We start from the raw sequence: 16676 nt of genomic DNA, 5'->3' as shown, positions 1-16676 counted from the left end.
AAATCATTGAATTATAAGGATAAAGGAAAATGGTTACCTACAAAAGAAAAAAACTATCAGACTTGGTTCCTTATTCTTTTCTACAGCATATAAATAGCAGAATACAACTGAGAAATATGTTCAGAATTGAATAGGAAATCAATAAATGTATACCTATGTTGTTGTTCATGTGTATCTCATTAGCCAACATGTCATTCTCGGATAGAATTACTCAAAGATATACTTTAGCCAATTGAAACATGAATCAAAATAAATTCTGTAGAGCTGTGCTGTCCTCTACAATGTGGAGCATATGAAAGGTGGCTGGTATGAACTGAGATGTGCTATAAGTGTAAATATACACCTGGATTTTGGAAAAAACAAAAGAATATAAAAATCTCATTAATATTTTTTATAATGATTGTGTGTACAATGACAATAGTTTGGATTTATTGGCTTAAATAAAACATATTATTATAGTTAATTTCATTTGTTTGTCTTTAATAAGTGTAGCTACTAGAAAATTTAGAATTACACGCATGGCTTGCATCTGTTCTATTGGACAGTGTTGCTCTAGATTATACATTTTTATTTTAAAGAACTGTCAAGCACCCAACCCAGGTAAATGTATCCTTAAGTCCAAATATTTATAGGACATAAAATTAAAAACAAAATGTAATGTGAAACATAAGTCCTAACAGTGAAGCATCTTAATATTAAAATAATAATTTAGCAACAAAATGTACAAATTTACATAATGTTGATGAAAGTGAATAGAAGGAAGATGACATATGGGAAAGGTAATTTTATCATCTCATACAGGTAGAAGTCAATGGTTACTCTTAAGTTATTGATGTTGATAAAAAATAAGAGAAACAGAATATAAGAATGCATAATTTTAAAGATAATTATCACAGTTTCCCAATCTGGATTAAAACACATTACAGCTGTATATTGTTTCAAGAGACAAAACTAAAACAAAAAATTTTAGGCAGGAATGTTTCAGGTAACTACAAAGAAAAAGGAGGTAGCTGTGCAAGTATTAACTTTATAAAAAGCAGATTTCAAGGAATAAAGAACAAAGTGAATAATTTTCTATTGATAAGGGATACAGTCACAATGAAGATGTGATAGCTCTACACCTTATATTTTACATATAGAGATGGTTCTTTTATTTAAATTAAATGTCCATGGAATAACCACAAAAATTACCATGAGTCGGATGACAGAGAATTAAATTAGGTGAAGATTAAGTTACACAGAATATAATCTCTGGCCATGTTGTTATAATGTTACCATATTACCATGTAATATTACCATATGATAACATAATATTGCCATATAATGTTACCGTATAATGATCATATTGTTACCTAGAAAATAAAAAAGTAAGAAAGAAGAAAAGCTTAAATAACAACAGCAACCGAAACAAATTATTTGAAATATTTTTTCCAAAATAGGAAACTTCTGGGTCAAAGGGAAAAGGAAAATTGCCATTGCAGTGTTCTTAGAAAGCAGATTTGGTGAAAAGTTGACATGTCCAGACAGGTGACATGCAGCCAAAGCCGTGGACACAAATTCTCTGATTTCAAAAATGAATTAGGTATTGTAACACCAAGGTCAAGGGTTTGGATCCTGGTACTGTCCACCCGCCTGCCCCCCCACCCCGCTACTGAAATGAATTAGGGAAAAAAGAGGAAGACTAATCTATCGAAAGCAGGGGAATGGAAATATCAAATCTAAAAACAAAACCAGATGAATTAGAAATGAGAAAAGCAGTAGAGTTTATAAATTCAAGCCCTACCTCATTCGAAAGGCAATAACATCAATAAACCTCTTAAATAGCATTGTGCAGTGAAACTTGTTGTGATGATGAAATGTTCTATGTTGGCACTGTCCAACACAGTAGCTACTATCACATGTATCTTATTAATCATAGAAATATGCTAGTGCAACTAAGGAAGTACTTTTTTTTTTTTCTGACCAGTAAGGGGATTGCAACCTTCGGCACGGTGTGGTCTGCACCACACTCAGCCAGTGAGCGCACCGGCCATCTCTATATAGGATCCGAACCCGCGGCCTCGGCACTACCAGTGCTGCACTCTCCTGAGTGAGCCACGGGGCAGGCCCAAAGGAAGTACATTTTAAATTTTATTCAATTTTAGTTAATCTAAATTTAAATTGTCATATATGTCTAATGGCTGCTCTATTGGTCAGAGTAGCTCTAGAAAGTAGTCAGGAGAAAATGAATAAAGAAAGAGATACTTAAAACTATTAATATATCGATGAAGGTTAAAATAGAAAATGCATAGGAATTTATGCTGATAAATTAGCAGTTTCTAAAGGAAAATCCTGACTCCAAGAGAAATAGATAAGCTGAATGCAGCAGTAACAAAGGAAGACTTTGAAAAATTTGTGACATGATTGCTTTTCTAAAAAGACTTTGGTTCCTAATAATTTTATACGCAATTTTGTTCAGATATCAGGGAACAGACTATTCCTATGATGAGAACTGCATGAAAGAAGAAACTAAAGGCTATTCTCTTTTATGAATATAATTGCAAAAAGCCTTAAATAGAATTCTTAGTAGTGAAAATCTAGAATATACTACCATAACAATACAACACTCAAATTATAGCACCAAGTATGGTTCCAGCTCACAGCTATATTCCTCCACCTTCTTTCTCTCCCCCATCCCCCCCACCCCACTCTTGCTCACCTCTGTATTCTGATCCTTTCATATATAGAAAAGTTTAACTCTTTCTTTGCTGTCTCTTTTCAGTCTATGCCTTAGGTCCCCCTCATATTCTCCCAACCGTTCCCTGTCTTATCAAATTATTTTCCCAATGAAATTCCTTAGAGGGAATTTGATACTATCTGGAAAATAAGTTTTCTTTATTTTGCTACCAATACAGCACATCTCATCAGTAGGTCAGAAGGGGGGGGGAGAGAGAGAGAGAGAGAGAGAGAACACCACATGATCATCTCAACAGATGGCAAAACCATTATCTTGAATTTTAATTTCTTGAAATAGTCACTCAAACTAGCTTATAATAGGGAAATTTTTAATAAGGCTACAACAGAAATTTTTATAGACATTTCATAAATAGGAAATGAAATGAAGCCAGCAAAATGATAAGGTTGCTTCATATAGTCAATAGGCTTTAAATTTTTTTCAGAAGTTTTAGCCAATGCAATAAGACAAGAAACAGAAATCAGAGGTATAACTGTTAAAAAAGAGAAGGAAAACTTATTTTGTAGATGATGTATGTGCTTAGAAAAACAAACAATAAGCAAGGGAAAATCCTTAAAAAGAATAAGAGTTTAGAAAGGAGACAGACTGTTAAGTGAATACACTACTTGAATAGTCAATAGCCTGCAAACATATAAAATGCTAAGGGAAGAAACTTACTCAAAATTTCCAGGACAAAAAGATAATTGAAACTTTACTGAAGGAAATAAAAATTTTGAATACATGGGAAGACCGTTTGGGTGGCAGCTGATAGAAACCCAACCCAGACTATATCTTAAGATCGAAAGGGGATTTGCTGGAAGGATACTGTAGTAATTTACATACTTAAAGAAAAAGCCATAGCTTGATAAATCTGGAGACATGAGGTAGTAGGACCAGACGCATGCTGCTCTCTGGACTCCTCCTTTTCTGCTTTCCGTAGGTATTAGCTTCATTTTCTCAGGCTCTTTCGTGTATTGGGACATGGTTGCCCACACTAGCAATCTAAGAGGAAAGAAAGGGCTCTTCCCTTCGTTTCAGTATGGAAAATACTAAGGAAGAACTGTGATTATCCAAGCTTGGGTTATGCACTTGCCCCTTGACTAGTCGCTGAGATCAGGGCCATGGAGTAACGTAGATGAAAGACCATCAGACTCATGTGGAATGAGTAATGGGGCAGGAGATGTTTCCAAAATAAATTGCCAGGAGCTATTATAAGTAGGGAGGGAGAGGAACTGGGTAAATAACTACAATAGATGTACCTTTCAGAAAGGACCAGTCACATGCCTAGATGAGAGCATAGTATACTAAGATGATAATTCTTTTGATAAATAAATTAAGTAAACAATTAATTATGCTTTTGTTAAATACACTCGGTGTGAATTCAGAAGGGAGATTCCTTTTTAGAAATTGACAATATGATTTTAACTAAAGTTTTCCTAAGCAAGTATGAATAGCGAAAAAGAGAAAAAAGGAGGGCTTGAACTGCCAGATATTAATAGATATTATAAAGCTATAGTAAGTAAAATAATGTGGCCCATTCATTTAAAAAAAAAAAGACAGGTTTTATGGGAAAAGGAGGAATTGGTAAAGGGACACGTAAATCAACTACCTTGTATATTGATAATTTTTTTTAAAAAGACAGGTTTATCTAACAGGATAACTCAGAAATAAACCATAATTTATTTGGGAATTTAGAATACGTCATCAGAAATCAAAATGGATTCTTACATTTTGATGGGAGAGCCACCCCACCCCTGGTGTGTATGATATGTAGTTAAATTTTCAAATCTCTTTGAAATTGTAGGAGATCCAGAATTCTTGGAAAATTTCTAAAACCATGAATTCGTATATTGAAAATAACAGAACAGTATCTATGTGACTGATTCAAGATATTCAAAATATTATTGATACTTTATTTTTTGCACTATCATATTGTTTTGTTTTAGTGAGCATAAAGCTCTTTATCTGGGCTTTATTATGTTCATTCCTAATTCTTAGATACTCCAGCCCCAATTTGCCTATCCACTGGGAATTTTAGGACCCTTACTGTCCTGAGGGATAGCTACAAACCCATGTCACAGATGTTTTGAGAACCATTGACAGTTTCTACGAATATTTTTTCCTCCCTTTTCTGGATAATTAAATCTCTTCCTTTCTCTTTGCTTTGCAGGACTGTAAATTCTCAGCCTTCTTCCCGTATAATCTTTGTGTGTTGCTATATGGAACCGAGTTGATATGTCTCTTGTCAGTTTTAAATGGAATTACCATGTCACCTTGAGCTCCTCCTGCCTGCAGTTTATCAGATTGTCACCATTAGCCACACTACAAAATGAATCTGTAGTTATTCCTGATTTAGATCATCCTCATCTCATTTTCTTGCTTTCTTGTCTTTTCTCAACCCATTGAGCTCACCTTACATTATTCATCCTCTCCTGGGACCTGAAGTTCTTCTTTAAAGGAAACCGCAAATTGCTTCGTAAGAGACTAAGAAAATCATGACTCTCCCTAGTTGCAGATGTGTGAATCTTCTGTTTCTTATGTAAAAGGTTGTCTGTTTTCATATTCAGAAACACAGGATGTTCTTGATATACACCATGTGTATGTTTATTTGCTCATAAGTAAAGTACAAACACAATGTGAGCTGTCACACAGAACCCTGGATTAGGACAATGAGAACTTGGGGTCAAAGTGATCTGCTGTTTTCTAACTCTATGATCTAGGTTATTTAATCTCTTGGAGACTTATTGTCTTAGTGTTCAATAATGTTTCAGAAATATTTACTTTGAAGGGACTTGATGATTAAATAAGGTAACACAGGTGGAGGCATCATGACAATGCCCAGCACATAGCAAGTACTGAACAAATGTTTGTTACATCTGAATCTGAGCACTTGTTCTCTTGATGAGCTCAGTGGTACAGATGCTGCTACCAGAGTTTATGAGTCTGGAAGATTTATAATCAATCTGGAGGGTTTATGGGGTACATGAAAAGTTGTCTTTGTGGAGGGAAGGGAGAGGATTTATGGCAGGGACAGAAGGGAGATAAAGGAAAGGAAAGGAGAATGTAGTAGGCATTGAACGAGAGTCAGGAACAAGTCAAAGCAGAGAGGAAAGCTGGCGTGGGGGGTGTGGGAGAAGCAGATGAGACAGAGTGGGCTGAATGGACTTGCTTATTTCCTGCACCTGAGCCACATTATTTTTGGTACCCTGAAGTCTTAGTTTACCCATGATTTCCCTCGTGGGATTTTTGATATTATTGAGAAAGACCTGTGTGACTCTGTTTCTGTATTTTGGCCTCTTTTTAGTCAGAAGCATTTCATGCTTTCAAAATCAGCTTAAAATAAATCAGAGCAGGCGAATTTTCATTTTTCACTTTGTCAGAGCAGACCTTTCCAGTGCCCCAGAGAGTATTTTGCCCATGTCCTTGGAGAATCAGAGGAAGAGTTCTTTTCCACTCTCAAATTCAGAAAGGAGAGTGGTTGCTCCAAAAGACTCACACCAAATTGAGTTGGGAAGAGCCACGTCAGGGCCCAGTGTGATCCTTCCAAGGCAGGAATGAGTAGCAGATGGCATTCTGGCTGTATTTTCTAGGATACAAAAACTGTGTGGACATCCAAGATACTGGGCCCCTTTTGGGCCTGGCTTCACCTCCTCTCGGTCCTATTTTAAGCTGTGGCTGCACTATTTTCTCTGTATTTCTGCCCCGGGGATTCTCTGATGATGTGGGAATTGACTCATACTCATGCATGGGTATACCCAAAGGGCTAAGACACTAATACCCTATGGGGTTCTCTCATCAATATGGGGTGAGATAAATGCTCCCTCTTCTGTTCCTCAGAGGGATCATTCTGTGTATCGTCCACAACTCCTCTGGTGATACCTGTAGAACCCAGCCCCAGCTGCCCTGTTTTGTTAGGTTTTACTATTATTTAGGCATAGTAAGGCCAACAAACCAGAAGATGGCTGACATTGCAAAGATAGTTTGTTATACTCACAGATCCTAACAGAAGGGCCACATCATGCCACGGGGTGGTGGTCATGTGAGGAAGCACTTGGGTTGGTCACAAGTCAGAGGGAGATGGGAGGCTGTGGGCAAAAGCCTTATTGTGGTTTCCACAGGAGGGGGTGGGAGGGATCGGCTAGTTTAAATAATTCCAATGGGCTCTGGAGTATTGGGACTGTCCCTTGTTGTCTGGTACCAGACCCTGGGGTGATTAGGGCAGGTGGATAGTGGTCCAGAGTGTGTGAGATCAATAACTGAGATGGTTGGGGATGTAGATTCTGGATTGCTTAGTTTGTATTTGAAAAGTGCACCCCTGGGCTGAGGACTCTTTGTGAGGGGGATGGGGTGACAAGGGAGGCAGGAGGCTAAGACAGGTGACTCAGATGTATTATTGGGTAGTCTGGAAAAAGGCATATTTATATAGGGCAGATGTTAAAGCATCAAGTTTACAGAAGCTAGAAACATGGTTAATTCACCCACAGTATGACAACTCAATATTACATCTGTGTCTTGACTTTCCCTTGTTATTCCCTGATTTATTCCCTCTTTCCTCCTCTCATGCTTCCTGGAATCACTTCCAGAATAAACTATGTGCCACAAGCCCTTGTCTAAGGGTCTACTTTCTGAAAAGAAACTAGGTTGTGACCTATCTTGGAAAGAACTCAGGATGGGTTGAGAAAGGCCCCATTTTTCTATGTGCTGGTAGTCTTTGTTCAGTCTTCTTTTTTTTTTTTTTTTTTTTTGTCTTTTTCGTGACCGGTACTCAGCCAGTGAGTGCACCGGCCATTCCTATATAGGATCCGAACCCGCGGTGGGAGCGTCGCTGCACTCCCAGCGCCGCACTCTCCTGAGTGCGCCATGGGATCGGCCCTTGTTCACTCTTCTTAGTGTACTTTCTGTGACATCTTTTCTACTTAAAATTGTCGATACTATTCTTTCTTGCCTTTCACCTTGAAGCTTTACTTTTACTTTTTGAAAAATAATCCATCATTGATTAATTAATTCAGTAAACATTTCTTCAGGGCCTACTAAATATAATCATGGTGTTGATGTAAAAGAAGCTTAGGACGAAATATAAAGCATACAATTTATTGAGCCAATATGATGATTGCATTGGGGGAAATGCATAGGTCAAGTTGCCCTGAGAAATGCACTCTGAAGGGGACCAGCAGAGCTTAGCATTTTATAATCACAAGAAAGGAGAAGAATCAAAGGGGATAGAGAAGAGGACAGCCCCCCCTTATCATTACATCAGTTTTTTTATTAGTTGTACATGATGTATAGATTTGGGATGGTTACTAGATTACATTCTATAAGCAGGAATCTAGGGTAAGGGTTACAAGAAGCATTCTAGGTTATTTTGTCATTTCTGGTGCCAGACTGTATGCTTCTAAGTTAAAATGGTCCTATGATAATGTTTTCCAGGACATGAGACATGGCTACTAGCTTATCGCAGATCTTTTAAGACACTATAATTTAATTGACCTGGTCAGAGTATATTTTTTAGCTACTGGTGAGTTTATACTGGATTGGATTATGTCCCCCCAAAACTCATTGAAGCTTAACTTGTGTACCCCAAGTTTTACGTATTAGAAGCTTAGCCCACACTGTGACTGTTAAGAGGGTGGGAAATCCTATTACGGTAATTGTAGGGTGGAGCCTTGAAGAGGTGATTGGATTATAGGACCATGCAGTAGTGAACGGGTTAAAAATGGTGGTCGGGGTGTGGTTCTGAGGGCTTAAAAAGAAGAGGTGAGTCTGTCTCTCTCTCTCTGCTTCCACCATCTTGCAATGTGAGACCCCTGGGTTGCTGTCGCCACCACCAGATGGACTTTGGACTTCCTAGCCTCCAAAATGGTAAGCAAATACATTTTGTTTTCTGTATAAATCACCTAGTTCTGTAGTATTTTGTTATAAGAAACAGTAATGGACTAATACATACTGATAGTTTTAATTCAAATCTAACACTACAGGGTTCTTCTTCACCTTCTCCCATTGCCTACTTTTATTTTTCTTCTCCTGAAGTAAGAGCTTTGGTTCCCAGTGCTCTCAATATAGTTGCTCATTTGCTCTGTCCTACAATGTAGATGACATAGTTTAGAATTACTGCTTTGTCATTACTACCGACAGCAAACCTACTAAGGGAAGTTCAAGATTTCTCTGCTGTGTGTGCACTTAGAATTGATTTCTTTAAGGAGGAACAGTAGGAGTACTGTATTCAGAAGATATTTGAATTAATTCTTGTTTTCCATTATGGTTATATTTCTAATATGATATATAGTTAGGTTTATTTGTTTCTGTTTGTACTCAATTTTAGGATTTTAAAATTTCTTATCTATTTTTATTGTTGAATATTAAAACATTTACATCATTTAAAAATAAAAACTATAGGGCCTGCCTGTGGCTCACTTGGGAGAGTGTGGTGCTGATAACACCAAGGCCACGGGTTCAGATGTTCAGATCCCTATGTAGGGATGGCCGGTTAGCTCACTTGGGAGAGCATGGTGCTGACAACACCAAGTCAAAGGTTAAGATCCCTTTAAAGGTCATCTTTTAAAAATAAATAAGTAAATAAAAATAAAAATATAAACTATATATGAATGTGAAGTTTTTCTCCCATCTCTAGCTTGTCTTCCCTACTCCTACCCCCTTCCCCGTAAGTAATCATTTTCATGGTTTCTGGTTTATTCTTTTTGGTCTTTTTGCAAAAATAAGCAAATACATTTCCCCTCACTTCTTACTCAAGATTGTCTCATGCATGTTGCTTTTTTTCCCAAAGACTGGCCCAGCCTGTCTTTGACCTTATCTCTGGCCACTCCTCCAGCCTCAATAAGCTGTGTATTGTGCCTCTGAACATTTGCACATACTGTTTAGACCGAGTGCTCTTCCCTCTCTTCCCCTCCAGCTGAAGAGCTGCTCATGCTGTAGACCTGAATCACATGTCATGTCCTCCATGTGGCTTTCTCCTGAGCCCCAGCAGACTGGGTGCTCCCTCCTCTGGCTCCCATAGCACTTTGTTTGCCCCTGGTTATGGGGCATTAGTGTGATTGCTGGTGGGTTGACTGGTTCCCAAGGGAATCAGTCTCATTCATCTTTCTATTTCTAGGGCTCAGAATGGAAGCTGGCCATTGAGGGAATTCAACCTGTGTTTATCAAGTGAATAAATGAAGGAATGCAGGGAAATGTACAAGGATTTCATTGTAAGGCCTTCACTTAGACCAAGTTTAAGAAATTAGGCTGCTGCTCTTGTTCTGTCTCCTAGAACCAGATCTTCATTAACATAGAATAGATTTTTATTAACATAGAACCAGCCTTTATTTATAGGACCAGATCTTATTAAGATATGTTCAGGGCTTTAAAAAAGCTATCTTACATTTCAGGGGCTTGAGGGGTCTGTTTCCTGCTACTAATATGCCTTAATTTTCTCTTGATTGATACAAAACCAGTTTGGATGGACACCCCAAGGGAAGGGTCAGTCATGGCCATGGTCACTGCTGACCTATAAGTGTCCTTGGTGAAGGCTCAGGGAACTTGGTGAGGTGCTCACTCATGTGTGTGAAGTTCTTTTGATCTTGGTGTCAGAGCTGTCCTTCAGGTACAACAAGCCAGGGCAATTTTTTCTGCAGTGTGCTGCAGGTGGCTGGTCAGGGTTTTGGGGAGGCATCCCCACATGCACACAAATCTATGCTCTACCCACATGTCACACACGTGATGTGCACCAGCTGGCACTGCTTCTCGCTCCTCTGTGCACATCCCTTGTGCCCCATCCAGAGCCTTTGTGTGAATTAGAAAAAGGCATCCCCTCTGCATGGATGGGGTAGAAAAAGCCAGCCCCCTCAAATGGACACAGCTTCCCGGGTGCATGGCTTGGTGACCTGACAGTGTCTTTGTGCAAAGATAAAATCTTTTTTTCCTTTGGGTAGAGCATAACAGCATAAGTCAGTGGCACTTGGGTAATGGCAGTGGTAATGTTCATGCCTTTAGGCTCTATTTTTTCAAAAAAATTTTGCTCATAGTCTTCTTTTATAGTGGTTATTTATTTATTAATTATTCATGATTTCATATTTATTTATTTGCTTTTGTTTTTATAATTTTTTGTTTTAGAACAGTTTTAGATTTATAGAAAAATCGCAAAGAGATCTCATATACTTACATGCAGTTTCCTCTATGAGTATTGTTAACCTCTTACCTTAGCATGGCACATTTGTAACAATGGACCAAGACTGATACATTATTGTTAGCTAAAGCCCACGCATTATTCACATTTCTTCAGTTTTTACAAATGTCCTTTTTAAGTTTCAGGATCCCATTCAGGATATCACATCACATTTAATCATCATGTCTTCTTAGGCTCTCCTTGACTGTAACAATTTCTTAGCCTTTTCTTGTATTGGGTAACCTACACAGTGTTGAAGAGTACTGGTCAGTGTTTGGTAGAATGTTGTTCAATTGGGATTTGTGTGATGTTTTTCCCATGACTAGACCAGGTGTTTTAATAGCTTTCGTTATTATTTAGGTTTAGTAAGGCCAAGAGATCAAGAGACAACTGCCGTTGTAAAGATAGCTTGTAATACTCACAGGTCCCAAGAAAGGGGTTCCACATGATGTCACTGGGGGCCATATGGGGAAGCAGTGGGGTCAGCAATGAGTCAGAGGGAGAAGGGGCGCTGTGGGCAAGAGCCGTATTGTGGTTTCTGCAGGAAGGAACAGGTCAGGCAGGGTAAGCAGGCTTAGGCTTGGCTAGTGTGAAAGATTTCAGTGTCTCTGGAGCATAGGGGCTATCTAGTACCTAGGTGTCCAGTACCTGACCTTGGGGTGATTGGGGGCAGGTGGATAGTGGTGAGGAGAGTGAAAGCCCTTATAAGGGAGGTGGTGTGGGGTGTAGACTCTGGATTTGTTGATTTGTATTTGAAAAGTGCAGCCCTGGTGGGAGGACTCCTCCTGAGGGGCTGGGGGTTGGGTGGGTGATAAGGGAGGCAGGAGGTGAAGGCAAGGTGGCTCCGGCATGTCGTCAGGTTGTCCAGAACCAGCTGTGTCTGGCATTTGCACATAGGGCAGATGTTAAAGCATGACGTTTATGGAAGCTAGAAACATGCTTAGTACATGGGTTATGTGTTTTGGGGAAGGAGCCACAGAAGCAGAGTGCCATTTTTGTATTTTCATCACATCATGGAAAGGGTACATACTATCAACATGACTTATCACTGTTGACATTGACCTTGATCACCTGGCTGATTAGTCTCTACTTTTGTGACAGCATTTCCACTTGATGTCTGTAACATTTATCTCATATGCTCGAAGTGTTTTAAAGTAGGATATCAGTAAACATCCTGTGTAACTTTCCTTGGGTCTTGATATTGCAGAAGAATCAACTTGTTGATGGTGAGTTCTAGTTCTTAGAGGTGGGGCCTTCTTTAGGGTGGGTGTCTCCATAAGATGGAGTTTTGAAACTTGGGCCTCAGGCAAGCTGAGGTCCCAGGGCAGATTTGTGTCTGAACATCCTCACTGTTCCCTGAAGTGGTAGTGCATTGCATGCTTCCACCTTCTGAATAAACATGTAAGCAGATACCAGTGGCTCTCTCAGGGGTTTGGGGCTGATCCACTGCAATGAGACAGGATATATCCCTAATACTTAGCTATGAGTCAAAGTACAGTGTTAGCCTATTTTTCTGCATATAAATGTAAAGATTCCTGGTTACTCCATAAGTTGCCTGACCATCAGGAGCCCTCTGACGTTGGTGGAGATGGAAAAATATATACATTGCTCTGCTCTGCTTTGAAATGTTGGGGTAAGCAGGACCTGGAGTCGGTTGGTGATTCACCTGCACATCTTTCTTTCCTCGTGCCTCAGGGTCTAAGTCACAGAACTGTCTGTGGAATTCCCTCATCGATGGGCTCACAGGGAATGTCAAGGAGAAGCCACGGCCAACGATCGTACATGACCCCCGACCACCGGAGGAAATCCTAGCTGATGAATTGCCGCAGCTGGACAGCCCAGAGGCCTTGGTGAAGACATCTTTCAGGTTTGATGGATCGAAACTCAGTTTGTTCCTTCTTATTTGTTTGGGAGTTGGGAGTTTTTTCATTCTAGTTGGATGCATGGTCAGCTTGGCCAGCAAATTACCTCATTTCTTGGTACTGAGTAAATCAGAACTGATGAAGGAGTGTTGGAATCAATGCTAGCTGCACTTCTGGCTGCATTTCCTGACTGTAGTGAAGATCATATCAGTAGTTAAGTTGCTTTTGGTATTTAATTGGTATTGGCATTTAAATGCTGAGGCAAAGGGTTTACTGATGTGGGCAATTTGAATTGGATTAATGAGTCTTTTACTTCAAAGGAGTATGACGCATGCAGATAAGTGCACAGAGAAAAAGCACATGGTGAGAATTAATTCAGCCCCGTGTCTTTAGAGCCTTGCGGGTGGGGGTGGGGGGAAGGTTTCTAGTTGTAAGAGATGTAAGAGCCACTGTCGACTGAAATGAGGCGAGAATCTTCTTGTGTTGATTCCCGGGTGCTGTTTACTCTGTTCCTGTGCATTTCGTTGGTCTTACGTATTCCTGCAAAGGCCTCTTTTACTTTCTCTTGGTATTGTACTCCATTTTCATTACGACTCTGTCCCTTACCTTCTCATTCGTATTAAGTAAAAATCAATCTGGGTATGAATGTGGTGTTAAAAGGTGAATCTTGGGGCCGGCCCGTGGCTCACTCGGTAGAGTGCGGTGTTGATAACACCAAGGCCCCGGGTTCGGATCCCATATACGGATGGCCGGTTCGCTCACTGGCTGAGCGTGGTGCTGACAACACCAAGTCAAGGGTTAAGATCCCCTTACCGGTCATCTTCAAAAAAAAAAAAAAAAAAAAAAAGGTGAATCTTTTCCCTCTAAATGGGCCTTTCAGGCTCACTTTTGAAATATGCTATCAATAATTAAGATTGAACCATCTTCCCAGTATGCTTTCCTCTCCTCCTTTCTTCTGTTACCTTAATTTTAATTTTTTTCACTTTTCTTTCCACTATAGACTTTCCTACTCGGCACATGACTATTCAAGCATATAAACCTTACTTTTTTCCCCCTATAAACAAACCAGATGGCTCTTGGAGTGTATGAAATATATTTGAAAAATGTGCTCTCTTTTGCATCCAGGTGATTTGTGTGATTGCTCAGTAAAGGCCATTTTACTGTTTGAAGGTTCTTAGCGTAGATTTAATTATAGATGAGTTCTGAAAAGGAGTGATGAATGGGGGTCTGGATTTCTTTATACAATGTGAGGGATGCATTGTCGAGACAAGAATTGCAGGCAAATGCTTTTCTTATTCTTAGTAAGGATTTTGTTCTCGCATCGTGTGGTTTTGAATAAAATAGAACCCGCTCACATAGAAAGAAGTACATCCTGTGAACCTGTGATTCTCTGCGAGTGACTGTGGTGGAAGAGGAGGGGGTGGTGAATGGCTTTCTTGGTGGGTGTGTTCCCATCTTGGAGTATCTCTTGTGGAGTCAGTCCCTTCACATTCAGTGTTCTCACAGCTATTCCTTCCACTCCAAACCAGGTCTATCATCTTCTTCAATGAACAGCTTAAGGGTTGCTCTCATGAAAAGCATCTCATCTGCTGGCCCAACCTCACTACTATTGTTAGTTCTCTTTGCATTTCCTCCATGCTCCTTAAGAGAAAGAATGCATTGATGGCTGTGAACTTCCTCTGATCTGCTGGTTGTATCATGTGTCAATATCTCGGTTCCTGAAAGAGATTAAATTATAAGTTTTTTAAAGCTCAGGACTTATTTCTGGTTCCTTGTAACACTTGGTGCAGTAGGAAGGACACAGCAGGTACAAATATGCCAACCTGTTAGCAGTTGAGCCTAGAAATCCATTGGCCTTTCTTATTTATTTCTTGGTATCCTTAATACAACTGTGTGTTATTCTGGAACTATCCCTTCTTCCAAGGAAGATGGCTGGTTTCGATGGCGATGTTAGATGGTAAATGTTCCCTCACGTGGTTATCCTTAACTGTGGTGGTCATGACTAGCTGTGAGATTTGTTGTGTGTAAATTATTATAAAGACAGTGCTCAAGGGTGGAAACAGTTTACTTCTCAATAAGTAAATTAGAGCAGAGTCAAAATTACCCTTGCAATGATGCCACTTGTTTTCTATATGCCTTTTGGATTGTGAAGAAAGAAATGAATTGCAGCTGGATTTTAAATAATGCTTGTAGAAGTGTATCCCTCCCTCCCCCCATGTTACTCATAGAGTGAAAAAGTCTGAGAATTGCTGACTCCCAGTGTTAGTGACCTAGGAGAAATGGTGCACTGTACCCTACATTTCTTAAACTCCAGGGTACATCCATGGTCAGTGCTGTCAGTCCCTAAGATAACTCTCTTCACCACCAAGGGGTACAGTTTTCCCTCTGCTGAGTTTGAGGCGTTGAGTTCTTCTCTCTGACTCTGAATCCAGAGCCTCTCAGCCACCCTGCTCTGTGTTTGTATGTGTGTGTGTGCCTGTGCATGTGTATGTTACATGTACACACACACTTAGGGGATCTGCATGGGTGATTGGTAACAGCCTGTTCCTCTTAGTTCTGGAGGGTCTTGTTTGCTGAGAATGAGCACATGGTCCCCATGAATTGGCGTCATCTGTCCTCTTACAGCTTCTCTGTAGGATCATTAACCAATGAATGAAACAGGATAAGTGATATCTCTAGGTACTCCCTTCTCTTTCTCCTTCTTCATACTTAAAGGGCATTTGGAATCTGGGGCCACGAAATATGGTCATCAGTCCTTACTATCAAACAAGATCCAAATTGCAATGACAGTAAGCCCAGTGTGCCAACTTGGGATCAGGTCTGGATGGGGCCCCAAAATGTGCTTTTCTAACCAGCTTCAGATAAAGCTGATGTTGCTGGTCCAGGGACCATACTTGGAGAACCACTGACTACATGATAGTTTATATCCCTTTGAACTAAAAAATATTTTGCTATGTTAATTTGAGCAGGTCACTTACCTAATCTGGCCTCAATTTTTTAATTTCTGAAGTGGGGATAAAGAGACCTACTTCCCAGGGTTGTTGGGAGGATTTAAAGAACATAATGTATGTGGAAGAGACAAGCACCCAGAACATGCTCCGTAAATGTTAGTTTCATATTTCTGCTTAGAACTCACTGGAGTGCTTGTGTGCCTGGAGCCTACACACACAGAGCAAACAGGATCAAACTTGGGTTTTGTGGCTCCAGGTGCAGACACTGTGGGTCCAGAAGCCTACTAAGCCTATGGCATGAAAAGTCTGCTTTCAAAACCTGAGATTTTTGAAAGGAAGAAAACGGGAACCATAATTAAACAAAAAGGCTTCAGTACCTGGAAAGTAGACACCCCTGGGAACTCACTCTGATGCCCCTTTTCCTTGTTCCTCATGTTCTCTCCTTTTGATTCTGTTGCTCTGCCCAGGTTTTTCTCAAAAGAGAAGAGAAAATAAGCTGAAGCTGGACTAAGAAAGACAGACAAGTCAAGCCAGTTTGATTAGTGACAAGAATGTCATTACCTGCCACTAGAGGACCCAAAAGAACAGGAGAGAGCTGGCTGCTGGTAGCCTTTTCTCTCATAATCCTCTGGTGTACAAATCTATAGAGGTGGGACCTGGCCCAGACTGCAGTGAAACTAAAGGAAACCCTTGTTTATTGAGCATCTGCCATGTGTCAAAAACTGTGCATTCATTTGCTCATTTAATAGCCCAAACCCTGGTAAGGTAAGTATTGTTATCCCAGTCATACAGGTCAGGAAACTTAGGCTCAGAGAGATCAAGCAACTTGTCCAAAGTCACCCAGAAGGTGGCAGAGCTGGAGATTTTCAATCCAGTTTATCTGGCTTTAATGTCATGACCACCCACCATGTTCTCCTACTAGCACATTACCTTGGCTTTTATGTTTCTGGGTTTGTCGTTGGTGCAATATGATAGTGTGATTGGTTGTACTA

General features: G+C 39.9%; 1 protein-coding gene across 2 annotated transcripts in view; it reads left to right on the top strand.

The window, feature by feature from the left end:
* Positions 1-16676, top strand: part of PDE1C (phosphodiesterase 1C) — a 622342-nt gene that overhangs the window by 227305 nt on the left and 378361 nt on the right. For both annotated transcript variants that reach the window (XM_063100844.1, XM_063100843.1), the window contains exon 3: positions 12567-12738. In XM_063100844.1, the coding sequence (XP_062956914.1) occupies positions 12567-12738 (172 nt within the window). The remainder of the gene's footprint in view (positions 1-12566; positions 12739-16676) is intronic.

The sequence above is a fragment of the Cynocephalus volans genome, chromosome 6 (genome assembly GCF_027409185.1).
Source record: "Cynocephalus volans isolate mCynVol1 chromosome 6, mCynVol1.pri, whole genome shotgun sequence".
Classification (NCBI taxonomy): Eukaryota; Metazoa; Chordata; class Mammalia; order Dermoptera; family Cynocephalidae; genus Cynocephalus; species Cynocephalus volans.
The sequence above is the reverse complement of the archived record's forward strand: the minus strand, read 5'-3'. Positions and strand labels throughout refer to the sequence as shown.